The 24,159-nt window shown below is 47.8% G+C and overlaps 1 protein-coding gene, 1 long non-coding RNA gene and 1 pseudogene across 3 annotated transcripts; 2 read left to right on the top strand and 1 right to left on the bottom strand.

The window, feature by feature from the left end:
- Nucleotides 1–3,547: 3,547 nt before the first annotated feature.
- Nucleotides 3,548–6,294, bottom strand: LOC118553385 (uncharacterized). The gene is made up of 2 exons (XR_013441347.1): nucleotides 6,024–6,294; nucleotides 3,548–5,409 (listed from the first exon to the last, which is right to left on the bottom strand). It is a non-coding gene; the product is annotated as an uncharacterized LOC118553385 (long non-coding RNA).
- An 87-nt stretch (nucleotides 6,295–6,381) lies between these two features.
- On the top strand, nucleotides 6,382–9,872 carry LOC118553384 (DLA class I histocompatibility antigen, A9/A9 alpha chain). Of its 2 annotated transcripts, XM_036120368.2 has the most exons (8): nucleotides 6,382–6,529; nucleotides 6,814–7,083; nucleotides 7,279–7,554; nucleotides 8,157–8,432; nucleotides 8,553–8,660; nucleotides 9,096–9,128; nucleotides 9,266–9,313; nucleotides 9,446–9,872. In XM_036120368.2, exons 1-8 carry the CDS (start codon nucleotides 6,457–6,459, stop codon nucleotides 9,448–9,450), a joined length of 1,089 nt encoding a protein of 362 aa, XP_035976261.2. In that variant the 5' UTR covers nucleotides 6,382–6,456; the 3' UTR covers nucleotides 9,451–9,872. The 2 variants fall into 2 exon arrangements, with proteins under 2 accessions (XP_035976261.2, XP_035976262.2); XM_036120369.2 differs by lacking the exon at nucleotides 9,266–9,313.
- A 4,019-nt stretch (nucleotides 9,873–13,891) lies between these two features.
- LOC144378934 (twinfilin-1 pseudogene) lies at nucleotides 13,892–19,520 on the top strand (annotated as a pseudogene).
- The last annotated feature ends 4,639 nt before the right edge of the window (nucleotides 19,521–24,159 follow it).

Raw genomic sequence — 24,159 nt, 5'->3', positions numbered from 1 at the left:
CCATCCACTCTTCTCCCATCTTCTTGCCCGTGCAGCCACATGGCCTGCAGCCCTCAGTCCTGCCCCATGGGGACGGGATGCCTGCACCCCTGGGGCAGGGATGACACCTGACCCCCTGCAGCTCCTCCTGGGGGCCCTTGGCCTCTCTCCTGCTGGCTCCCTGTGGCCGGGATCCCATGTGCTCCCCCTGTTTGGTTTTCTCCATCATTTGTCCCACTTTGCCTACTGGTGTCCTGGGGAAGGAAACATGGAAAGTAGAACAGAAACTCTCACATCTGAGGAGCCCTTAGGCTGCCCTCGCCCTGAGTCACACGGTGACATGACAGTGACTCTGTGCTGAACAGAGTTGTCCTCAGGATTTGGGGGCCTTGTCTCATGTCTTCCGGCCCCCAGGCCTGTGTTGTTGCCTCTTGCAGTTTTCAGGGTGTCTGCCCTTCCACCCTCTTTCTGACATTTCATTGTGATGTGTCCCAGTGTGGGTCTCCTTTCATCTGCTCTAGGTAAGAATTTGGGCGAGTCTTTCAACATGTGTGTTTCTCCTTGTGAACTCGGAGAAATATTCTTGAAATTGTTTTCATCATTTCCTACTCAACATTCTTTTTAAAACAATCATTATTAACTTGTTGGAATCACTTGATTGAGAAACAAACAGGTCTTCTCTCCTGCTGCCATCACCCTCCCGATTGTACGACTTCAGGGAAGGACAACTGTAGTCATCCAGTGTATCCACTCAATTATTCATTTCTATGGTCATATTGTTCATTTCCCAGAGCTCTTTCCTGTTCTGTGACTGTACAGCACTGTGTGTAGTTGTGTTTTTGTTTCATATCCATATGCCTGTTGCATCCTGTGGATATGACTGATCCTAGTTAGGGGACCTGCTGGGTCTCCTGGTTTCTGCTTTCGTGATACCATGACCTTCCTCCACACAACACTCATCTCAGGAGCAACTTATGTTTCCCTCTGTCATTTCTGCTCCATGCCCATCTCCCACATGACACTACCAGTGTCTCGTCACCAGGGTGTCACCCTTGCTCTGTGTTGTAGCTCTGGAGTCCAGCTGATTCTGAGCTCCTGGAGACATCCAGATGTCCACTGGATGATAGGCTTCAGTGTCATTTGAGCAGGTGAGTCACATTGCCCCTTAATGTCGTCCTAAGCTCTGAGCCCAGCAACCTCCTGTCACAGAAAATTCTGGAACATTGCAACAATTCACTTGCATGGAGTGCACATAATACCCACCCCCTAATGGACAGGGAACAGTGAACGACAAATCAACAAGGCCTCTGAGAGCAAACCTTCTGGTTTGAACCCTGGCTGCACCACCCCCTTCTCCTCTCCAAGTCTCCCTTTCTTGTCCGTACAAAGGGATCCCCTATGGGGTGCCTCCTGGGTTTGCTTTCATGATTAACTGTGACTCTCTGTGTAAATCACATGGTGATAATCCCTGAGACATGTTAATGTTCCACTGTTGATACCATTATCATCTTAAGCCCTTCTTTGCCTTATAAACCCAAGTCAAGAAACATCCTTGACAATATACTTTTGAGAACATGTGTGATTATCTCCTTAGGATAAACTCCTAAAAAAAATTGTCTGTGTCATAATATAAGCACATTTAAATTGTGGAGATAGTTTACAAAAACACCTGTTAAAAATTGTATCCCGGTGTTCACTCCCATCAACCTCTATGATGGTGTGTTTTCCTGACCCTCTGATGGACACTCTCATCCCTTACTTTCACCTTTGCCAAGGTCATTGATTCTAAGTTTTATTCCTGTTACTTATTCCACATTCTCATATTTGTTTATGCTTACTTATTACCAATACAATTTGTTTTTGTAAATTTGTTTATAAATTTGTACAAATTTGTTTGACATTTCATTTCCTCCTTTCCAAATTGTTGTCTAACATGTTTTAATTCTTTTTTTCTTCCTTTTCCTTTTTTAAATATTTGAGTGCATTTGATACACAATGTTCCATTCCTGGGGTGCCTGGTGGCTCAGTTGTTAAGCGTCTGCCTTCAGCTCAGGTCATGATCCCAGGGTCATGGGATCGAGCCCCGTATCAGGCTCCCTGCTCTGCGGGAAGCCTGCTTCTGCCTCTCCCACTCCCCCTGCTTGTGTTCCCTCTCTCGCTGTGTGTCTCTTTCTGTCAAATAAATAAAATCTTTAAAAAAAACAATGTTCCATTCCTTTCAGGTGTATAACATAGTGCTTCGCCATATAATCCAAACACTTCCACCCTTGGGTATTTACCCAAAGAAAATGGAAACACCAATTCTATAATTATGTTTTGAATGTGTTGCAGCTATTTTAAAAATGGAATTTAACAGAGAAGAAACAGCAGCCCCCCAACATCGGGAGCTGGTCTGACACTGACACTAGGCTCAGTGTGGTCAGAAGCTGGCTAATGTCCAGCCCTTGGCCACATTCTTCTCCTGTGGGACATAAGCCAGTCACCTCACAGAACATCAGCATCAGACAAGGACACTCTGGAACCATGACATCACTTTGTGTCATTACAGACAAAAACAAGGCAGTGCACAACCCACAGAATAACACACACCTCCCTGTGTCAGCCAATGTGAGCAATCGCTCACATTGCTCCTTTACCATGACTGCTCTATCCTCGCTCCGGTCTGGCCTGCCTAGAGAGGGGATTCACTGAGATGCTCAACCATGGAATCGCCCACACGTCCTGACAACATGCAGTCGGGAGTGGGCCCCAGCTTCCACAGATCCTCTCCAAAACACTCATCCAAAGGCCATGTCCTTATAGGTTCCAACACCTTCATATTAGGATGCCCCATTGCCCCCAAAGGGGTGTCTTCTCTCTCACTGCAACAAGTAATAGATGTAACTTGAGTGCCCACAGGTGCTCCTGGTGGTCTTGGGCTGAAGAATAATGATGCATGTTACCTTTTTGTCTGTGAAAATTGTTTTTGTGTCTTTTAGTTTGATCATGACATGTGTTTGTATCTTTGTGAGTGCATGGTTGACATTCAAAAATTTCATGTCTTTCTTTATGGGTTTTCATCATTGGGCCATGCTTAGAGAATTCTTCATCCCACAATTGTAAACATTTCATGTCTATTTTCCCCTGGGTAGAAATGAAGAGCAGAGGGTTTCAAGGGTGAAGGGATACACAGAGAATTGTCTGGATTTCGGCAAAAGTATGAAGAGGAGCAAGAGGTAAAAGATAATAAGGTTGTGGAATCTAAGATGTACATCTTCTGCTTTATGATTTTTACAAATATGTACAGAGCCTATAAGGTACATGTTGTATTCAATATATCCTCTCACCCGGGCTCGGTGAAGACTTATGAGCCTCCTTATGTTTACCACGTGAACTCAACCAACACCAAGACACCCAAAGTAATAGAGACAATGCTCCAGGGATGGGCATTGTGAACACTTATGACCTAGATGTGATACATCATATTTTGGCTAATGTCTGTACACTTCAGCTGTTATAATGCATGATAATTAAACTTTCATGCTGTATTTTGAGGATATGTCTCAGACCCACATAGACAATCCATGACTTCCATTTGAACATAAATTTAATAAACATAGACCTATGAGTCACAGAGTATCTTTTCTGAGGAGGATCCAGAAAACTAAGAGCATTCTAGATTGGTAAGGTCTGAATAGTCTCTGTAAACCACATATGGCTACTTAAATTCATATTCATTTAAAACAATTAAAAATGCCACTGCTCAGCACACCAGCCCCATTTCAAGTGCCACCTGCATCTCTAGAACCACATGCATCTCGTGGCCACCATACCGGACAGCGCAGATATAGAACAATTCCTCCCGCACAGAATGTCGTATCGGACGGTACTGCTCTGCGTGCTTTGCGGGCCGCGAGTCAGATGCATCAGACACATGGAAAGTGAAAAGACCAACATGATTTCTCTTACAGACAACATCAGATTCCGTCTGGGATGTGAATACATATGAAGCTGGTGGGTCACAAAATCCAAGTCGCATATGCCTGGGTCTGGTGTCTTCGGGTGCAAACTGTTCCCAATTACAAAAGGGAAACCCCTGTCCCCCCACCTCCCTTCCCAGACTGGGGACCCTCTCCGCCATCACATTTCCAGGAGGTGAGTTCTCTTCTAGCTGCACTCGGGGGCTAAAGCCAGAGCTGAGTTTTCAGAGGCAGGAAGTGCAGCTCAGGGAAAGGGATTCTGCTGAGTGAGGACAGGCCAGGGCAGGACCAGCCGGGAGACTCTCCCAGGGTTATCAGAACAGCCGTTCTCAAAGTGTGCTCTGGGGAACACCTGACGTCACTGAGGCCCTTTCACAGAGTCCATGAGGTTAAATCTATTTTCTTAACATTACTTAGACATTATTACCTTTTCACCACGTTGACGTTCACACTGAGGTAAAACTTAGCAAGAACGGAGGTGACGGGTGCAAACTGCAATAGTTGTTATTCTTCACCACTACTTACTTCCGTAAAAAAAACAAAAACACTCTTGCCGCCATCTTTCTGCGCCACCATAGTGGTTGTCTGAATATCTTGGCAGATGCTCTCGAGAGCAGTAACAATGTCTGAGAGAGAGGCCAAACGCAGGTCATATTAGGCCATGCTCCAAAGTCATTGTCCCGTTTCTAACTGTGATGACGAAGCTTGGTTACATTGGGGAATTTGAAATCACTGCTGATCACAGAGCTGGGAACATTGTTGGGAACCTCAGGGGCAGGTTAAACACATTTGAAGTGAGCAGCCCCGGATTTGATGTACAACTTTAAGATCTACAAAAATGGCAGAAGAATCCTTCCAGTTTGGTTTCATTTTCCTGACAACCTCACCTGGCATCATGGACCATGAAGAAGCAAGACGAAAACACACAGGAAGGAAAATCCTGGCATTCTTTGTCTAGGGATGTAATACATACCTGCAAATAGAATGCCTCAAAAACAAAAACAGAACAAAACAAGATTAGTGTCACTTTAAAATATGCTGATCAAAGCATTAAATATTACTCTCTTTATTAAATATTCTCAAATCCACATTTAAACATGTCTTATATGATGATGTGGGATGTACAGCACTTCCACTACATGCATAAGCCCCCAAGGAAGATAATTTGTATGAATTTAATTGGCCTTTTTTTTTTTTTTTTTCTTGTACAGAATGCCATTTTTCCTGAAGGAATGAATGAAAGAGAAACTTGGAATATTTAGACTAGGAGATTTGGCACACAGTTTCTGGAAAATGAATAGGAACTTACCCTTTCATGAACATCAAGTCACATATGACAGCTGAGAGTACTTGTTGCCTTGATCAAATGTCAGCTCTCAAGAGAAAATCAGAACTTTGGGAAAACTGCGATCCACCAAGAAACGACAGCTTCTCACTCCTGACACACTTTTCTGTTGGGATCTGTGGTAATCTTAAAACAAATCTGACTTTTTGATAATTCAATTCCAGTCTAATCAACACTAGAACACATATATAACTTCATGAAACAACAGATTCCTTAAAAAAAAAAGTCATGCATTGGTATAAGATCCATTCAGTGTGCAAGATGGGCCTGCGGATTTTAATGTAACAGAGAAGGACATAGGCATGATACAATTTCACGTTCCACTTTGCAAATAAATTACAGAAAGTAGTTGTGTAGTTTTAATGTAGTATCTAAGATGAACATAGAGAAGTATCTGAAAAGGTTATGAAACATGCTATTCTGCCCTATTTGTGCAAGTGTGTAAATTTTTTCATACATTTCAACCAAAACAACACAATAAATGCAGAAGCAAATCTGAACGTGCAGGGGTGTTCTAAGGAGACAGACAAGAAAGAGACCTGCAAGAATGTAAAACGCAACAAAACCACTCTTCTCACCACGCTGTTTATTTCGGAAATACTTATTTTTCATAAAAATAATATTTGTTTTCATGCCATGGGTTATTAATATGATTCTAAACGAATTAATGAATTTCTCAACCTGTTTTATTCCTACTATGGTAAATACCGATAGATATAACCCACAGACCCAAAATATACCTGGGGTCCTCAGTAATCTGTGAGACCGTATAGATATCCTGAGAACACGGCGTTTGAGAATCACTGACTCGCACAGCTCCTGGGCCACGACTCAGGGAGACAGTGTGACAAAGAGCGCGCCGTGCAGTAGGTGAGGGGTCGGGGCAAAGTCCCAGGTCCCTGCGCCTGCCTCTCAGGGTCTCAGGCCCCAGGGCGGTGTCTGGGGTGGGGAAGCCCAGGGCCGGGGAGTCCCCATCTCCCCGGTTTCACTTCGTATGACAACCTGTGTCGGGTCCTCCTGCCTGGAGACTGCTGACAAGGCGCCGGTTCGCATTCCCATTGGGTGTCGGGTTTCTGGAGAAGCCAATCAGGGGCACCGCGGTTCCCGGTTATAAAGTCTCCGCACCCGCCCCGGGAGCCCAGCGGCGGCTCACAGTCTCCCCAGACCCCGAAGATGCAGGTCGTGCTGCCCCGACCCCTCGTCCTGCTGCTGTCCGGGGCCCTGGCCGTGACCGAGACCTGGGCGGGTGAGTGCGGCGGCGGGAGGAAAGGGCCTCTGCGGGGCGGGAGCGAGGGGACCGCGGGGCGGGGACGCGGGACCCCCGGGGAAGGCGCCTCTCCGCCGCCCCCGCCCCAGCCCCCCAGCCGCCCCCGGCCCCGCCACGGCCTGTGCTCCCCCTCCCCTCCCCCCCTCCGCCCTGCTCTCCCGCCCTCGGTGCCCCTCCCCTGCCCTCCCGGCCGCCTCCCCCTGGGCCCCGGCCCCGCGCCGGGACGAGGGTCGCGCGGGGTCTCAGCCCCTCCGCGCCCGCAGGCTCCCACTCCATGAGGTATTTCTACACCGCCGTGTCCCGGCCCGGCCGCGGGGAGCCCCGCTTCATCGCCGTCGGCTACGTGGACGACACGCAGTTCGTGCGGTTCGACAGCGACTCTGTCAGTCCGAGGATGGAGCCGCGGGCGCCGTGGGTGGAGCAGGAGGGGCCGGAGTACTGGGACCGGGAGACGCGGAATCTCCGGGACGACGCACAGACTTTCCTAGTGGGCCTGCAGATCCTGCGCGGCTACTACAACCAGAGCGAGGCCGGTGAGCGACGCGGCCCGGGTCCCGGTCACGACCCCCATCCCCACGGACGGGCCGGGGTCGCCCCGAGTGTCCGGGTCCGAGCGCCACCCCGAGTCTGAGGGAACCCCCGGCCCCGACCCCTGACCCGGACGAACCCGCGGGAAGTTTCAGGCGGTTTTACTTTCTGTTTGGACCCTGCCTGTCGGGCGGGGCCAGGGTCTCACACCTACCAGGAAATGTACGGCTGTGACGTGGGGCCCGACGGGAACCTCCTCCGCGGGTACGGGCAGTGGGCCTACGACGGCGCGGATTACATCGCCCTGAACGAGGACCTGCGCTCCTGGACCGCGGCGGACACGGCGGCGCAGATCACCCGGCGCAAGTGGGAGGCGGCCGGTTGGGCGGAGCGCTTCAGGAACTACCTGGAGGGCACCTGCGTGGAGTGGCTCGGCAGGTACCTGGAGAACGGGAAGGAGACGCTGCAGCGCGCAGGTACCAGGGGCCGCGGGGCCTCCCCGATCTCCCCTCCGCTGGGGCTGGCTTCCCACCAGGAAGGGAAAATGGACTCGGAGTCAGAACACCGCCCCTCCCACGGGTGGGGAGACGGAGATCCGCCCGGGTGTTCTGTTCCTACTAGAGAGGGCCTCACCCAGAGGGCCGCTCCTCGCTAAGGGGCAGTGGGGGAACCCAGTCTCTCCCGGGAGGCAGGTGGAGACCGTCCCTGAAATAAGCCATCAGCTGTTCCCTTTAACCCTGGTAGCCACCTTGGGAACCATGACTTTCTCTCTCAAGGCCTTGTTCTCCAATGACGACATCGCTGGCGTTCTGACTCCGGGTTTTCTGACTCATTCACCCTCCACCACAGTCAGGACCATTAGTGTGCTCTCTCACTTAGACCTGCAGCCTCCTATCCTGGACTGTCTTCCTGAATCTAGAACTTTCCAGGATTAGGAGATCCCAAAGGCTAGGTTGGTAACTGGGCTTTGTGCTTCTTCCATCCAAACCAATGGCTGGGTCCACCTCAGGATGGTCACATGAATGCCGTTTCAGTGGCCCATAAAGGCCCAAGTGTGGATTTTCTGATTCTTCCTCAGAACCCCCCAACGCACACGTGACGCACCACCCCATCTCTGACCAAAGGGTCACCCTGAGGTGCTGGGCCCTGGGCTTCTACCCTGCGGAGATCACCCTGACCTGGCACCACAATGTGGAAGACCTGACCCAGGACACAGAGCTTGTGGAGACCAGGCCTGCAGGGGATGGGACCTTCCAGAAGTGGGCGGCTGTGGTGGTGCCTTCTGGACAGGAGCAGAGATACACGTGCCATGTGCAGCATGAGGGGCTGCCCGAGCCCATCACCTTGAGATGGCGTAAGGAGGGTTTGGGGTACAGCCTCTACTCAGGGAAAGCAGAAGGCCTTCTGGAGAATTTCAGCAGGGTCAGGACTCTTGCCAGAGCTCTGGGCCCCTCACCCTCCCTTCCCTTCCCAGAGCCGCCTCAGCCCACCATCCCCATCACCTGGATCATTGCTGGTGTGGTTCTCCTTGCGGTCACTGTGGCCATGATTGGAGCTGTGATGTGGAGAAAGAAGCGCTCAGGTAGGGAATGGAGTGGGGAGATCTGAGTTTTCTTGTCCCTCTGGGGGGGTTTCCTAGGTAGGAGACTGTCCTGCCTTGTTACTGGGAAGTACCATCCTCATGTATGGACTTGCCCACTCTGGAGCTGATTACTAACACTCACTGTGTAGCAAACACTTGTGAAAATGAAGGACACATTTTCATCTTGGTAACTCTGGTGATAGGGACCTGATTCTCAGCAGTCACAGGACAGAGAAAGGTCCCTGCTGAGGACAGATCTCCAGCAAGTCAGGTGTTCCAGTGACCCCACACCTTGTCCTTCATGTTTCCTGATCCTGTCCTGGGTCTTCAGTCACAACTCTGCAAACTTCATTTAGGACCAGGACTGGGAGCTTCCCCTAGGATCCCATGGCCCAGCCCTGTTCTGGCCTCTGACATGATATTTTCTTCCCACAGGAGGGAAAAGACCAGGCTACTCTCATGCTGCACGTAAGTTTGGAGGGAGTGATCCCTGAGACCCTGAGATAGCGTAGACAGAACCCGACGGGGAGCTCACCCACCCCATAGCTCCTCCTCTAGTCTCCTCTCCTGTGGGCTCTGACCACGTCCTGTTTGTTCTCCCCTAGGTGATGACAGCGCCCAGGGCTCTGATGTGTCTCTCACGGCTCCTCAAGGTGAGACCCTAGAGACCCCGAGTGGGGAAGGGTTAGGGCACTAGGGACACTGTGAGCATGGGGGGGTGTGGCTTTTGAGAATGTCCGCACTTAGGTGACTGACCTAAATTGGTGCATGATTTTTTTTCACAGTGTGAGACCAGCTGCCTGGTGGGGACCGAGTGATGCAAGATGTGTTCACACTCCCACTTGGTGACATCAACAACCCCTGACTTCTCTTTGTGCAAAAGATGCCAGATGTGTCTGGGTTCCTATGAGTACAACGTGAAGACATGAGGAGATTTGCCCACCCTGCCCACCACGACCCCTCCGTATGCTGATCTGCATTCTCCTCTCTGATGTGCTCTCCTGTTCCAGCAGAGGCAGGGCTGGACCATCTCCATCCCTGTCTTTATTTCATGTTGGGCTGAGTACCAATGACTTATTTCTCTATTGAAAATTAGAATCCAGATGTAAGTTTTGTTTCCTAATTCTTGGCATGTGGGGCTGATGAGGTAATAAAAGAGGAAATTTGTAAAGTTGAGACAGCAAATAAATGAAGCCTGAGAACCTTCCAGAATCCCTGTGTTTACTGTGCTGAATGTGTTGCAGGTCGGGGCAGGAGAAGGCTGTGAGGAGCCGAGTGGGGACAGGGCCCGTGCCCAGTGGTGCTCAGTGCATCATGGGTGTGACGTGCTCACCCCTCAGCTGGGTCATCTCTCTGCTCCGTGTCCTTGCCCCTTCTGTGGAACCTCGTCTCCCCAGGACCTGTGATCACAGGGACTTGAACGTCACCTGTCACCAGGACCTTGTGCAGCAAGAGCTTACTGTGACTGGGTCAGTCTACGCTCAGGCCTGGATCAGGTCACAGCCTCCATTTTGGGGTAGTTCTTTTTCAGTGTTCCTCCAGGGCATCAGGCCTGTTCCTGCTCTTGTGTACGAGTTCTTCTCCATTCTCCCTGGGTGACCCCGTCGGTTACAGCAGCGGGTGTCCTTTGGGCTGTGGTCCCCTCAGGCCTAGGATGTCCCCTGCACACACGAGATCTGTGGTATGGAGGGATGAACTTTCAGATTCATCCATCTTCCCCTCCCTCTAGAGCTGTTTTCTAGATAATTCTTTAGATTCTGGAGGTAGAGAGAGGAGGAATCAGTTTCTCATCCTTATTAAACTTCAGTTAGTTTCTGTCTTCCCTGCTGCTCTGTCCTCTCTCCCCGCCCTTACTTCATTGATCCTAGTGCTGGCTCCGATCCAAGTTCATGGATTTATAAAGCAGAGTCTAACGTAGATTTCTATGTGGTTGGAGAAAAGGCCCCCAAAAGCCTCAGTACAGTGTTTCTGAAGAGAGAACTGTGTGTGCTGTGTGTGCGGGAGACATGGTGTGGGGGAGGGGGGACTGAGCAGAGAGAGGGAGGGGAGGGCAGCCCTGTGAGAAGAGAGAGGCAGCCCGGATGGTGAGGTGGGCGCACGGGGGGGTGGTGGGGGAGCTGCCACGGACCAGCTGAGCCTGAGGCACATCTAGAAGAGGGAAGTCCTCTAGCTGCTCATTCATTCACCTGATAATTGTCGTGTGCCACATACAGGACACGCTATGTTTACATCTGGGACAGCTCCGTGAGACTAAGAAGAGGGAAAATGTGCTGCCCTTGTGGAGATTAGTTCTAGTGTAAGGGGCAGCCTGCACTTGACCCTCGGGCAATGCGGGGATGGGGGCAGTGACCCCCGCGTGCAGTCAGAAATCCAAGTACGGCTTTTGACTCCCTCAAAACATAAGAACTAACAGCCTCCTGGTGACTGGAAGCCTTACTGATAACATGAACTGTCGCTTCGCACATTTGCATGTTACATGTACTATATACTGTGTTCTTACAATGAATGAAGGTAGAGAAAATAGTAGAAATCATAAGGAAGAGAAAGTGCGCGGACAGTACTTACTGTAGAAAAGTCCGCATCCAGGTGCACACGCCCCGTGCAAACCAGCGTCACGCAGAGGTGAACTGTGTACCGTGTAAACGCAGTAATAAGGGAAGTGTTTACATGGAAGTTGGCAGGAGCTTTGAGGAAGGTGACCCAGAGCACCGTGCTGGGACGGGGACCATGGCTCCGTTACTCCAGGGATCAGGGAGCCTCACTGAGAAGGTGACCTCTGAGAGGTTTGAAGGTCATGAAGGAATTGTGTCAGAGGAGGTCTGTGGGGGGAGCTCTTTCCAGGCAGGGAACCCCCAGTGCACACGCACTAGGACAGGAGTGCATCCTGTGTTCACGGAAGGGTGAGGAGGCCACTGGGGCTGGAGCAGAGAGCCGGTGACATGAGGTCGGATGTCAGCCTCGTCACGGAGGCCTGAGGATATTAGAAGGGTTTTGAGTTTTCTCTGAGTGAGGCGTGGAGTTACAGGAATGAACAGATCGATGGGATTGACTTTCTTGAGCAGCATCTGTTTGCTTCTGTGCAGAATCGGGAGGTGCAGGGCGAGCGACCAGTAGGGAATCTGTAGGAAACCAGTGCCGTGTCCCAAGAGGGGGATGTGGGCTGTACGTCTGGGATGTGAGGAGGGAAGCTACTAGGAAGTGATTGGGAGCTGGAGGTATTCACAGATGGACTTTGCAACATTTCCTAATGGATTCTGGGTGGTGAGAAGGAGCAATCAAGGAGGGCATCCAGTGTTTCACACATAAAATCTCTGCGTTACTGAGAGTGTAGATCTTAAATGTCTGCACCACACAAAAGGAAATGGTAACCATGTGACATGATGCACATGTTAGCCATGCTATGGTTGTAATCGTTATCAGGACAGAAATGTATCAATCATCAGGTTGTACCCCTAAACTCACACAAGGGTGAATGTCAATCATATCTCTATAAAGCTGGTAAAAATGTCTGAAATCTTGCTCTTGGAATCTCCTCCCTACGTGGGTTTCTGACTCCTTGGGATACGTACATACAGTTACAGAGAGACTTAGGGACGGAGAGGGTGTCTGAGGCCTTGTTTTATTTCAAAGAAAGCCACTGAACGGGCTTGAGGCTACACAGCCGGGAGCAGAATCCACGCTGGACCCTCGATGGGGGCCCACATACAGCCAGCACCCTGCTACTGGGTATCGATGCCCCTGTCCACACCACCGACTCCCCTGAGGGAGGACACTGGGCCCTGAGGCTGGGACTGCTATCGCTGCTGCCCTGACCGCTGCATGACCCCGCTGTGACACTGCTCGGACCCCCTGCGCCCAATGCACGGACGCTGTCCCAGTGTGTCTGTCACGTGTCCTGAGTCAGAGTCTGGCAGGGGGTCACGTGACTGTTGACACTTCATGTCATGTCCAACTGCAAGACTGGCAAAGTGGGTTCTCCTCTCTATGGATGGAGGTGGTCTCTGTCCCCAACAAGATTCCTTAAGTGTGGAATTCCTTCATGTGGGAAGAGATGTACGAGTTCTGGGAATGGACGTTGGGGACGAGGAATGGAAAAGAACGACAAATTTCAGCATTTGGAGCCGTGATCTGAGACTAGAACTTGATCTGGACACTGTAGGCTCTCAAGTCTGCTTGGATGAAGGAGTGACTCATAAATGGCCTCTTTCTTTTTTTTTTTTTTTAATTTTTATTGTTATGTTAATCCCCATACATTACATCATTAGTTTTAGATATAGTGTTCCATGATTCATTGTTTGTGCATAACACCCAGTGCTCCATGCAGAACGTGCCCTCCTCAATACCCATCACCAGGCTAACCCATCCTCCCAACCCCCTCCCCTCTAGAACCCTCAGTTTGTTTTTCAGAGTCCATTGTCTCTCATGGTTCTTCTCCCCCTCCGATTTCCCCCCCTTCATTCTTCCCCTCCTGCTACATTCTTCTTCTTCTTTTTTTCTTTCCTAACATATATTGCATTATTTGTTTCAGAGGTACAGATCTGAGATTCAACAGTCTTGCACAATTCACAGCGCTTACCAGAACACATACCCTCCCCAGTGTCCAACACCCAGTCACCCCATCCCTCCCACCCCACCCCCCACTCCAGCAACCCTCAGTTTGTTTCCTGAGATTAAGAATTCCTCATATCAGTGAGGTCATATGATACATGTCTTTCTCTGTTTGACTTATTTCGCTCAGCATAATACCCTCCAGTTCCATCCACGTCGTTGCAAATGGCAAGATCTTATTCCTTTTGATGGCTGCATAATATTCCATTGTATATATATACCACATCTTCTTTATCCATTCATCTGTTGATGGACATCTTGGCTCTTTCCACAGTTTGGCTATTGTGGACATTGCTGCTATAAACATCGGGGTGCATGTAGCCTTTCGGGTCCCTACTTTTGTATCTTTGGGGTAAATACCCAGTAGTGCAATTGCTGGATCATATGGTAGCTCTATTTTCAACTTTTTGAGGAACCTCCATACTGTTTTCCAGAGTGGCTGCACCAGCTTGCATTCCCACCAACAGTGTAGGAGGGTTCCCCTTTCTCCGCATCCCCGCCAACATCTGTCATTTCCTGACTTGTTAATTTTAGCCATTCTGACTGGTGGGAGGTGGTATCTCATTGAGGTTTTGATTTGGATTTCCCTGATGATAAATGGCCTCTTTCAACTTAGTCCCCTGATGGTTGTTGTGGGCCCAGCATTTATCTACTCCAGTTCCTACTCACACGTAAGTGGACTAGCATTGTTGGGTGATGAAGTGATTGCTCAACATGTCTTCTCCCGGCCTTGGTCTCTTCCTGGGATTAAAAACCCAGATCTGTATCACTTCAGATGATCCGCACATATACACTGACATTTATGTTTCTTCTTACATGCACATATTTCTAGGGAGAGTGTACGTAATTTTATTTGGTTTTATGTGGCCTCCACAAAAGTATGAAAACCCGTTCCAGTGTAGACACTATTCTACTTCATCTCTGGTCCACAAACAGCTAATTATCACAGTGTTTTAGCAGATCCAATGACATGATAGACATGCTCAGGTTTGCTTGGCAATGACCAGTCTCAGACAGGAGAAGGTAGAGCTTTCTTGCTTACACTCACTTTCAATTTCTCTATGTATCTTTTTAAGGGCTGATTAACAGTTCACAGACCAGTGCTGGCTCACAGAAGACACAAATCATCATTGGTTTAGGTGACTTATACTCTAGCACCTACTCTGGTGCCTAATAAATAGCAGAAATGAAAAACAGTTAATGAGGATTCCATTTCCAGTAACACAGTAGACTAAGGTTTAAGGCTGCCTCCTGTCCACGTGAGGTGATGAGCACTGGGTGTTACATGCAACTGATGAATTACTGAAGTCTACATATGAAACTAATGATGTACTATATGTTGGATAATTGAATTTAAATAAAAAATTTTTTTAAAAAACAAGTCTGCCTCTTCTCCTAAAACAACTAAAAATGATAGAAAAAAAACATAAAATCATCCAAAGTGCGGTAGAACAATCAAGAGAATAATCAATTAGCCCAAAATAAATATGGGCCATAAGCCAGAGAGAACAGTTCTGAGTCTTAGGGCATTTTTCAAATCTTGAAAATCTTAGCTTGGCTTCTCAGGCTCATGAGTCATAAAGAGGAAATCATGCCAAGAGTTTCTTCATGTGAGGAGCAGGAGAAACATCCCCTCCCTAAAAATCAGGGAACCTAAGATTCATATCCTCAGAACGAGGTGACACAAATCAAATCTGTTCTATCTTCAAGTACAGGAACATTCTAAGGAAATTTGCCTTTGAGTCAGGAAAAAGTGAGCAAACAACTATTTCAAAGAATTTGCAGACACGGACTAAGCCGTCTGTGATTTGTAGTCCAAATTTTCTTTACCATTGGCTATTGGGCCAAAATAACTTCATGCCAAGTAGTTTAGTTTATAACTGTCCTGGATTGGTGATGACCCAAAAATTGTAAGAAAGAAATTTCTCTAGGGAAACGTCTATTTAACCTGTGTGTCAAAAAATTTACACAGAAAATTGCACAGAGAAAAAACAACCCAGAGCAAGAAATGTAAAGTTCACATGGAAGAAAGACTGTGATTAAGTAACTTTAGGGAGAGTGAGTAGTAAAAGGCTCATGAAACTTCAATATTGGAATCATAAGACATAAAATATAACATGACCAGGATATGATATAAATATATAAACTTATGTTATTTGAATATATATTATGGATATGATATAAAGGAAAGAAAATCACAAAATTTAAAATATAGAAAAAATGCAAAAGCAAAAGCACCTCTTAAGAAAATAACTACAAAATAGGGGCGCCTGGGTGGCTCAGTTGGTTAAGCGGCTGCTTTCGGCTCAGGTCATGATCCCAGGGTCCTGGGATCGAGCCCCGCGTCGGGCTCCCTGCTCGGTGGAGAGTCTGCTTCTCCCTCTCCCTCTGCCTGCCTCTCTGCCTACTTGTGCTCTCTATCTCTCTCTCTGTCAAATAAATAAATAAAATCTTTTTTTAAAAAAGAAAATAACTACAAAATAGAGTGATTAATGATTAAATAATGAAAATATTACAGTTTATTCACTGAATAAGAAGTTTTCGATAAAAGAGGAATGAATTGAGGGGCACCTGGGTGGCTCAGCTGGTTAAGTGCCTGCCTTCTGCTCAGGTCATGATCCCAGAGTCCTGGGATCAAGCCCTGCATCTGGGTCCCTGTTCAGCGGGAAGCCTGCTTCTCTTTCCCCCATCCCTCTGCTGCTCCCCCACTTCTGCGCTCTCTCTCTCTCTCCCTCTCTCTTAAACAAATAAAATCTTAAAAAAGAGAGAGAGAGAAATGAGTGAGGCATGGAAAACAAAAAGCAAAAAGTAAAATGGCCTCATAAATCCAACAGTGTCAATATTAACATTACAAGTAAGTTGCTTAAATAAGTCAAAGTGCAGAGTGTTAGACTGAACACAAAACAAGATCCACCTATGCTGTCTACAGTAGACGCACTTGATCTCAGTTACAAATAGATTAAAATCAAAGGGATGGAAAAAGGTATCTCAGGCAAATAACCATAAGAAAGCTGGAGTGGATACACTCATTAGCCAAAAGGGACTTTAAAAATGCTAGTAAGATAAACAGGATGACTTTATACTGATAAAATGGTCAAGTCATCAGAAGAATGAAACAATTCTAAATATATATTCACCTAATAATTCAACACCCAAATACACGTAAGCAAAACTGACAGAAACTGAGAGAGAATCAATATATCACTTTCAATAATGGACAGAACAACTATGCAGAGATCAATAAGGATAAAGAAGACTTGAACCATACTATAAAACAACAGTGTAAGTCTGACATTTATAGAACATTCCAACCATGAACAGAATATACATTCATTTCAAATGCACATGGAGCTTTCTTGAGGATAAGCCATATCCTAGGCCATAAAAAAAAAAAAACAAACAAACAACTCAGTGAATTTAAAGGGGTAAAAATAATACAAATATGTTCTCTTATCACAGTGGCATGACACCAGAAATCAATAACTGGAATAAATTTGGGAAACTCACAATAATGCAGAATTAAACAACACACTTCTACATAATCAAAGGGTCAAAGATATCAAAATGGAAATCAGAAAATACTTTGAGATTAATAGAAATGAAGACAGAGCCTACCAAAACCTAGAGGGTCCTACTAAAGCAGTGCTGAGAGGGAAATATATAGCTATAAATTATATGAAAAAGAAACATCTCCAATCAATTACGTACACTTCCACGATAAGTCAAAGAAGAAAGAGGAGCAAACTAAACCAAAAGCAAACAAAAGGAAGGCAAAAATAAAGAGTAGAGTAGAAATTAATAAAATAGAGAAAAGAGAATAAAATAACAATGTAGGGAACTATCTAAATCAAATGTGATCCTTTGATAATCAACTAAACTGACAAATCTTTAACTAGACTCATTAAGAAAAAAAAGAAAAAGACAGAGAAATGACCCAAATTACTGGGATCAGCAATGAAAGAGGGGATATTAGGACTGACCACACAGAAATAAAGAGAATTATGAGATTACGATGAACAATTACATGCCAAAAAATTAACTTACTTGCATAAAATAGACAAAAATGCCGAAAGACACAAACAACTAAAGCTGACTCAAGAATCTGAATATACCTATACCATATACCATCTGAATATGACTATAATAAGGTAGAAGATAGAGTCACTTGTCAAAAACTATTCCACATAAAAGCCCAGTTCCAAATGGCTTCACTTGTGAATTATACCAAATGCTGAAAGAATTAATAACAATTCTTTACAAACTCTTCCAAAAAGGAGAGGAGGGAACCCAACTCACTCTACCAGGCTAGGATTATTCAGATACCAAAACCAGACAAAGATATCATAAGACAAGAAAACTACAGACCGGTATCTCTTATGAATGTAGATACACACACACACATACACACAGATTTCAACAAAATGTAGCAAATCAAATCTAGCAACATATAAAGAGTTAAATACAAGTCTAATGAAATTTATTCCAGGAATGCAAGATAGGTTAAACATCCATATCAATCAATGTAAAACACCATATTACTATATTAGAAAACAAAAGCCACATCCTTATCTCAACAGATGAACAAGAAGCATTTGACAAAATCGGACACCCTCTCATGATAAAAACTCAACTAACTACTAACAGAGGGAATTTCCTCAATCTGAATAAAGGCACTTCTGAAAACCCTTAAGCTAATATCTTACCTAATGGTGAAAGACGGGTTGTTTTCCTCCTGAGATCAGCACCACGAAAAGGATGTCCACTCTCACCACTTCTATTACACATTGTGCTGGAGGGGACCCCTGGGTGGCTCAATCATTAAGCGTCTGCCTTAGGCTCAGGTCATGATCCCAGGATCATGATCCCAGGTCCTGGGATGGAGCCTGCATCCAGCTCCCTGCTCCGCGGGGAGTCTGCTTCTCGCTCTCCCTCTGCCTGCCGCTTCCCCTGCTTGTGCTCTCTCTCTCAAATAAATAAAATATTAAGAGGAAAAAAAAAAAAGGAAACGCCAAGTGAGGCTGTCAGGCTCGCCTCTTGGTGGGTTCAAGGCAAAAGACTCAATCAAGCCGAAGAAGAGGAAAAGGAAGGGTTTTACTGACAAGTAAAGGAGAACACCACGGGCATTTCCCAAAGCAGTGTCTCCCTGAACAACAAACTGGGGAAGTTTTCAGCTGAGGGTGCAGATGTCACTGACCCCTCTGATGCAGGACACCTGACCCTTGGTCGGAACTGCTGTCTCTGCTGCTCCTGGCACCCGGATGACACTCAGGCCACTCGTGCCAAAATGTCTCTGCACAGACTTAGTGCCGGAGCCCGGAGCCCGCGGCCGCCGCCACGTCCCATCACACCCGCCTCGAAGCAAGTGACGATGTTAGAGGTACCTTTGCCAGAGCGAGAAATGGAAAATACCGACTTCTAAAAATATCTATTGAAAATGAGAAACTCGTGATCGGATCATGTAGTCAGCCCTCAGATTCCCGGGGGAAGGACTATGACTCGTTTGTTTTACCCCTCCTGGGGGACAAACAACCGTGCTATATAGTATTCAGGTTAGACTCTCAGAATGCCAGGGATATGAATGGATACTCATTGTCTGGTCTCCAGAACATTCTCGTGATCGTCAAAAAATGTTGTGTGCGGCAACGAGAGCAACTCTGAAAAAGGAGTTTGGAGGTGGCCACATTAAAGACGAAGTGTTTGGAACAGTAAAGGAAGATGCATCATTACATGGATATAAAAAACACGTGCAGGCACAATCTTCTCCTGCCCCATTGACTGCAGCTGAGGAAGAATTACGGCAGATTAAAATTAATGAGGTATAAACTGACATGGCTGTGGGTACAAAGATCAACACTACAAGGAGTAGCATTTCCTCTTTCTCGAGAAGCTTTTCAGGCTTTGGAAAAATTAGTAACAGCTCAACTATGTGCAGTTGGAAACAGACATAAAAACGAAATTATTATTTTGGCCAACACAACAAATACAGAACTAAAAGATTTGCCAAAGAGAATTCCCAAGGATTCAGCATGTTACCATTTCTTCCTGTATGAACATTCCCATGAAAGAGACTATTTGGAGTCCATAGTTTTTATTTATTCAATGCCTGGATAATGGATGCTATATTCTAGCTGCAAGAGCCCTCTGTTAGAAACTGTAGAAAGATAACTACAAATGGATGTCATTAGAAAGATCAAGATAAGGGTGTCTGGGTGGCTCAATTGGTTAAGCGTCTGCCTTCAGCTCCGGTCATGATCTCAGGGTCTTGGGATCGAGCCCCACTTCCGGCTACCTGCTTGGCAGGGAGCCTGCTTCTCCCTCTCTCCCTGCCCCTCCCCTCCGCTTGTGTGCTCTCTCTCTCTCTCTCAAATAAATAAAATACTAAAAAAAAAAAGAAGGAAAGATCGAGAGAGACAATGGGGATGAGTTGACAGCAGACTTCCTTTATGAAGAAGTACACGCAAAGCAGCATGCACATAAGCAAAGTTTTGCAAAACCAAAAGGTTCTGCAGGAAAAAGGAGAATTTGAAAACTTATTAGGGGTCCAGTTGAAAGTGAAGCCACTGCTGATTAAAATCATTATATTAAGCATTACAATACTAGTTTTTTAAAAGTCCAGCTTTTAGTACAGGAGAACTGTTATACCGCTGCATGCAGGTCAGCTCACCAAGCTTTTCACTTCTGTGTGTTTTAAAAATCAAGGTTACAGAAGATTATATACGATGTGCTATTATTAATTTTCTCATACTGTTTTTTAAGCAGTGTGTGAAAGTATTTTTGAATTGTTACCACTTTTTAATGGAATTCTTCTGGGCACTGTCCCCTCCATTAGAGTGTTTTTCTAACATTATCCAAGACTACAAGGCTATATCAGGCTCAGGATTATTTTGTCTTTCAGTCGTAGGGTAGTTTTAATGTTTATGTCGATACATAGTAGGGCAAAAATTGAACAATGAGAAAAGCTCCTGTGTTTTGAATTTACCACCTCATGGGCAGTGGCCAACAGCCAGGCCGCATGGTCGGGCAGCCGGGCAATGGAAACAAGGTCTATTAAAGGCATAACCACATGGGGGCTGGACCCTCGATCACTACCGGAATTTGAGGGGTGCATTAAAGGAGGACATGTTGATGCTCATCACAAGAACCACCTTCTGAGTTTGGAAGTTGATTGAAATGGATGAGTGGGTATCCTGGTGTCGTCCTCTCTTGAGGTAGCCACGTAGGTCAGTGAAATAAGGGGACAGTGGGGGCTGTGGCAATGCAGAGAAGGGCTGAAACTCTATAGTCCACTTGCATCCTCTGTGGCCCAAAATACCAAAAAGAACTGTTCTGGCTGCCAACCAAACTGTAGGAAAGCCTTGACCGTAGCCGGCAAGTCAGAGCAGTACCGGTAACCCCGAGGGGCTACAAATGGGCCTTGACAGGAACTCGTATTCTGGATTGGGCTTTGCTCACCCAGTGGTAGATGCAACTGGTCAGAGTGCTATTAAAAAAAAAAAAACCAAAAAAAAGAAAACACAACACAGCTAGACATCACTTAAAAATTAAAAAAAATAAAAAGCACAGAGAGGACTGGTCCTGTGTGGACAGCTCAGGGAAATTTTACACGTGCACACCTCCACGTGCCACCCCCCAGAGCAAGATGCCGAGCACGCTGAGCCTCGCACAGATTCCCAGTCAATATGTCACCACAAAAGGTAACCACTCTCTGACTTCTGACATTATAAATTAGTCCTGATCTTCAACTGCACATACAAAGAGTCATACTCTTGTGTGTGTGGCTTCTTTCACTCGGTGCCCTGTCCGTGAGATTCACCCATGCTGTAGGGTGTAGCCACAGGCCAGTCTTTTTCGGGGCTGCATGGTATTCCGTTGTATGGACGTGCTACAATATATGTATCGATTTTCCTGTCATATGCATTTATGTCGTTTCCCATTTGGGGCAATCATACATAGTGCTGCTGAGAACATTCTTATACATGCCTATTGGTGCACATGTGAGAAAAAAAAGATACTGCACCAGTTTGGAATGCTCGGTGACATTTCCTCACACCAAAAAAACAGTGACAAACCATAATGTCCCACAAAGGGCAGAGAGACATGCTGACAGAGTAACAGCTTCATGGAGAATGGGAACAGGCAACGGACACATTGTGAAAACAGGGTGTTGGGGCCATGCAGGCATGAAGTGCTGGTTTCCACACCTTCCCAAGTGTGTGCTCCCACCCAGCGTGAGCGGGGCTACAGGACGGTCCCCACTACACACTTTTTCCTGGGGGATCGGAGGAGGAGGGTAGGGGACGGTTTCAGTGTGACTCTACAGTCCTTCCCAAGGGAGAGGACCTCGGTACGACTGTGCTTCACCTCCGCACTCGCTCATCCTACCCGGTGCCGAGTCTCAGGGCAGGGATGCAAGTGCGCGTGCCAGAAACGGGACGCGCTCCGAAGCAAGACACTGTAACTACTTCGTTAAACCCTGATGTGGGAAATCCGAAGGGCCTGAGGGGAGGGCTGTGCCTTCACCCCATCCGGCAAAGTTGGGGCTGACGGCGAGCACAGCTACCTCACCTGGTGGCCCCTTACCCGCCAGTTCTGTCCAGGTGTGACCCTCCCCTCTATGACCGAGAGTGGACTGAGCAGCGGGGCGGGGGCTTGCCAGGCTAGTGTCGCTGCCCACAGTGTAGACCAGCACAGCAGCCACACAAAGGCAGAGAGTTGGGTATAAATGCAGAGAAGTAGAAATAGTAGCTGAGGGTAAAGGAATGGATAAATTCGCTACGTAACGAGGGAAATCCCATATTACATTAACCCCTCCGAAGAAGTGTGAGCAGGAGATGACACTGTCTCTTAGCTCAATTATCCCAGATGCCTGAGAGAGAAAGCCGTACGCTGTGAGCACATTCCTGCTTCTGGAACCTGGCAACACTGAACGGACCCAGCAGACCGGAGCGACCCTGGGAGACCCTGCCCTCCAGCAGGATGGTGGGCAAACTGTCAGTGGGACGCGGGTACCGTGTCAGCATCTCTGCAGTTCCGGTCCTACTGCTACACGGGACCTGTGCTCAAAGACCAAGGCGTGGCCTGTGGGATAATACAAATATTTGGTCTCTGTGCCCGGTTCCTGGCCCCGAGCTCCCCAAGCCCTTGGGATCTCCTGAGAGATAAGAGCGTCTCTAGTATGCTAATGAGATGACTTGGCTGAGGGTCCTAGATATCTTCAGGTTGGGGCTGGTGACCAGGAGGACCAAGCCATGGTTAGAGAGTTGGAGCCATCAGCCTCGCTCCCCGACCTCCGGGGAGACTGACCTCCATCCCCGACAGCCAGTGACTGAATCAAGCATGCCTACGTCATGAAGCTTCTATGACGTCTTCTCAACAATGGGGTTCACGGAGCTTCTGAAATGGCGAACACGTCCACGTGCTCTGAGGGTGGCACATTCCAAGTCCACAGTGACAGAGGCTCCTGCACGGGGACCTGCACGCTCCCACACTCCTGCGCCTCTTCATCCGGCTGCTCGTGTGGATCCTTATAATAAACCGTAACGGTAAGTATGGAATTCTCCTGAGATCTAGGAGTCGTGCTAGCAAACGACTGAACGTCCAGGGAACCCCCAACTTTGTAGCCAACTTGAACAACAGCACAGGGGACATGGGAACCTGAGAGTGGAGACTTGCCCGTGAGCTGAGGGCAACCTTGCCGGATGAGTCCTTCCGCCTGTGCGTCGCATGCTCACTCCAGGTGGACCGCGTCAGACGTGAAATGAATGAATCGGAGGACACCCAGGTGGTGACAGGGAATCAGAGAGCTGGTCAGGTGGGGGAAGAAAGCCTCTCCGCTCCACAAAGAGAAACTCAGAGTAAAAGCAAGCAAGTTAACCCTGTACCTCATCTCGTCCAGGAGCAAAGGATAAGCAGAGCGGAAGCATGGCTATCATGTCCGTCCATCTGCGACCAGCTGTTCACGGTCCCGTTACAAAAGGAGACAGCAGGCCCAGAATGGAGTCACTGATGCTACGCACCACGGAGAACGTCACACTTAACCTACTGCAGCTGCAGCTTCTCCCAGAAATGCGACCTGCAATCGGCCACCGGAACGTCCTGCTCAGCGCTGAACGGACGCCGCCGGGAGACCGCCTCCTTTCCCCTTAGCAGGGCCCCCTCGCTCACAACAAGGCCTCGTTTACTCATAGTTTCCTGTTTTCCCCTCCCCTCTGCCTTGACAATCCTTTCCTCTCTGCTACTGGAAGAGGCTCCTTGCTGTGTGCTAGCTGGGGGCTGCCCAAGCCATGAACTGCTGAAGAACCCAACCTTCCATGTGCCCAGTTGGCGTGAACAGTCCCGACTTTGCGGGACACTCCAGCTACCCTAGAAAGCCAGGCCGGTGCTCTGGGCTCCTTCACTGGTTGGTTTTTCGTGCTTGGCAGCGGTCACGTAAAAGCTGACAGATACTAGAGACTCTCTCCCCAGAATAGCGCCCTGCACAGCGAAAGAGAAACATTCACGGACACGTCGGCGCACACAGACCCACTCACGTCTTACAGGCCCGGGCAATCTCGTCCTTGCCAGAGCAAAGGCAGGGCACATACAGGCCACCAGCCCACCTGGCCAAACTGCAGTGGACAACAGCTGGGTCTCACCACGTGCCATCCGGGGAACCACAGGAGAACTGTCATTTATTAGCCACGTGGTCCTTCGGCCGAGCCTGAGCGCCTACAAAGCACCTGATGGAGCTGCAGCCTCAGATCTGTGCTCCAGGACCGGCGATGAGTCGCTTTCTCCATCCCGCGCCCCCAGCCCCCCAGCGGCCTTCCCACAGGAGGACAACTGCCCGGTCAGGGCCTTCGGAGGAGCCCCCCTCCCTCCTCCCTCCGCAGAAGAGGAGGACCTGTTCTCC

This window comes from Halichoerus grypus, chromosome 9 (assembly GCF_964656455.1).
Source record: "Halichoerus grypus chromosome 9, mHalGry1.hap1.1, whole genome shotgun sequence".
Lineage (NCBI taxonomy): Eukaryota > Metazoa > Chordata > Mammalia > Carnivora > Phocidae > Halichoerus > Halichoerus grypus.
Note: the sequence above shows the minus strand (reverse complement) of the source record. Positions and strands in the feature narration are given on the sequence as shown.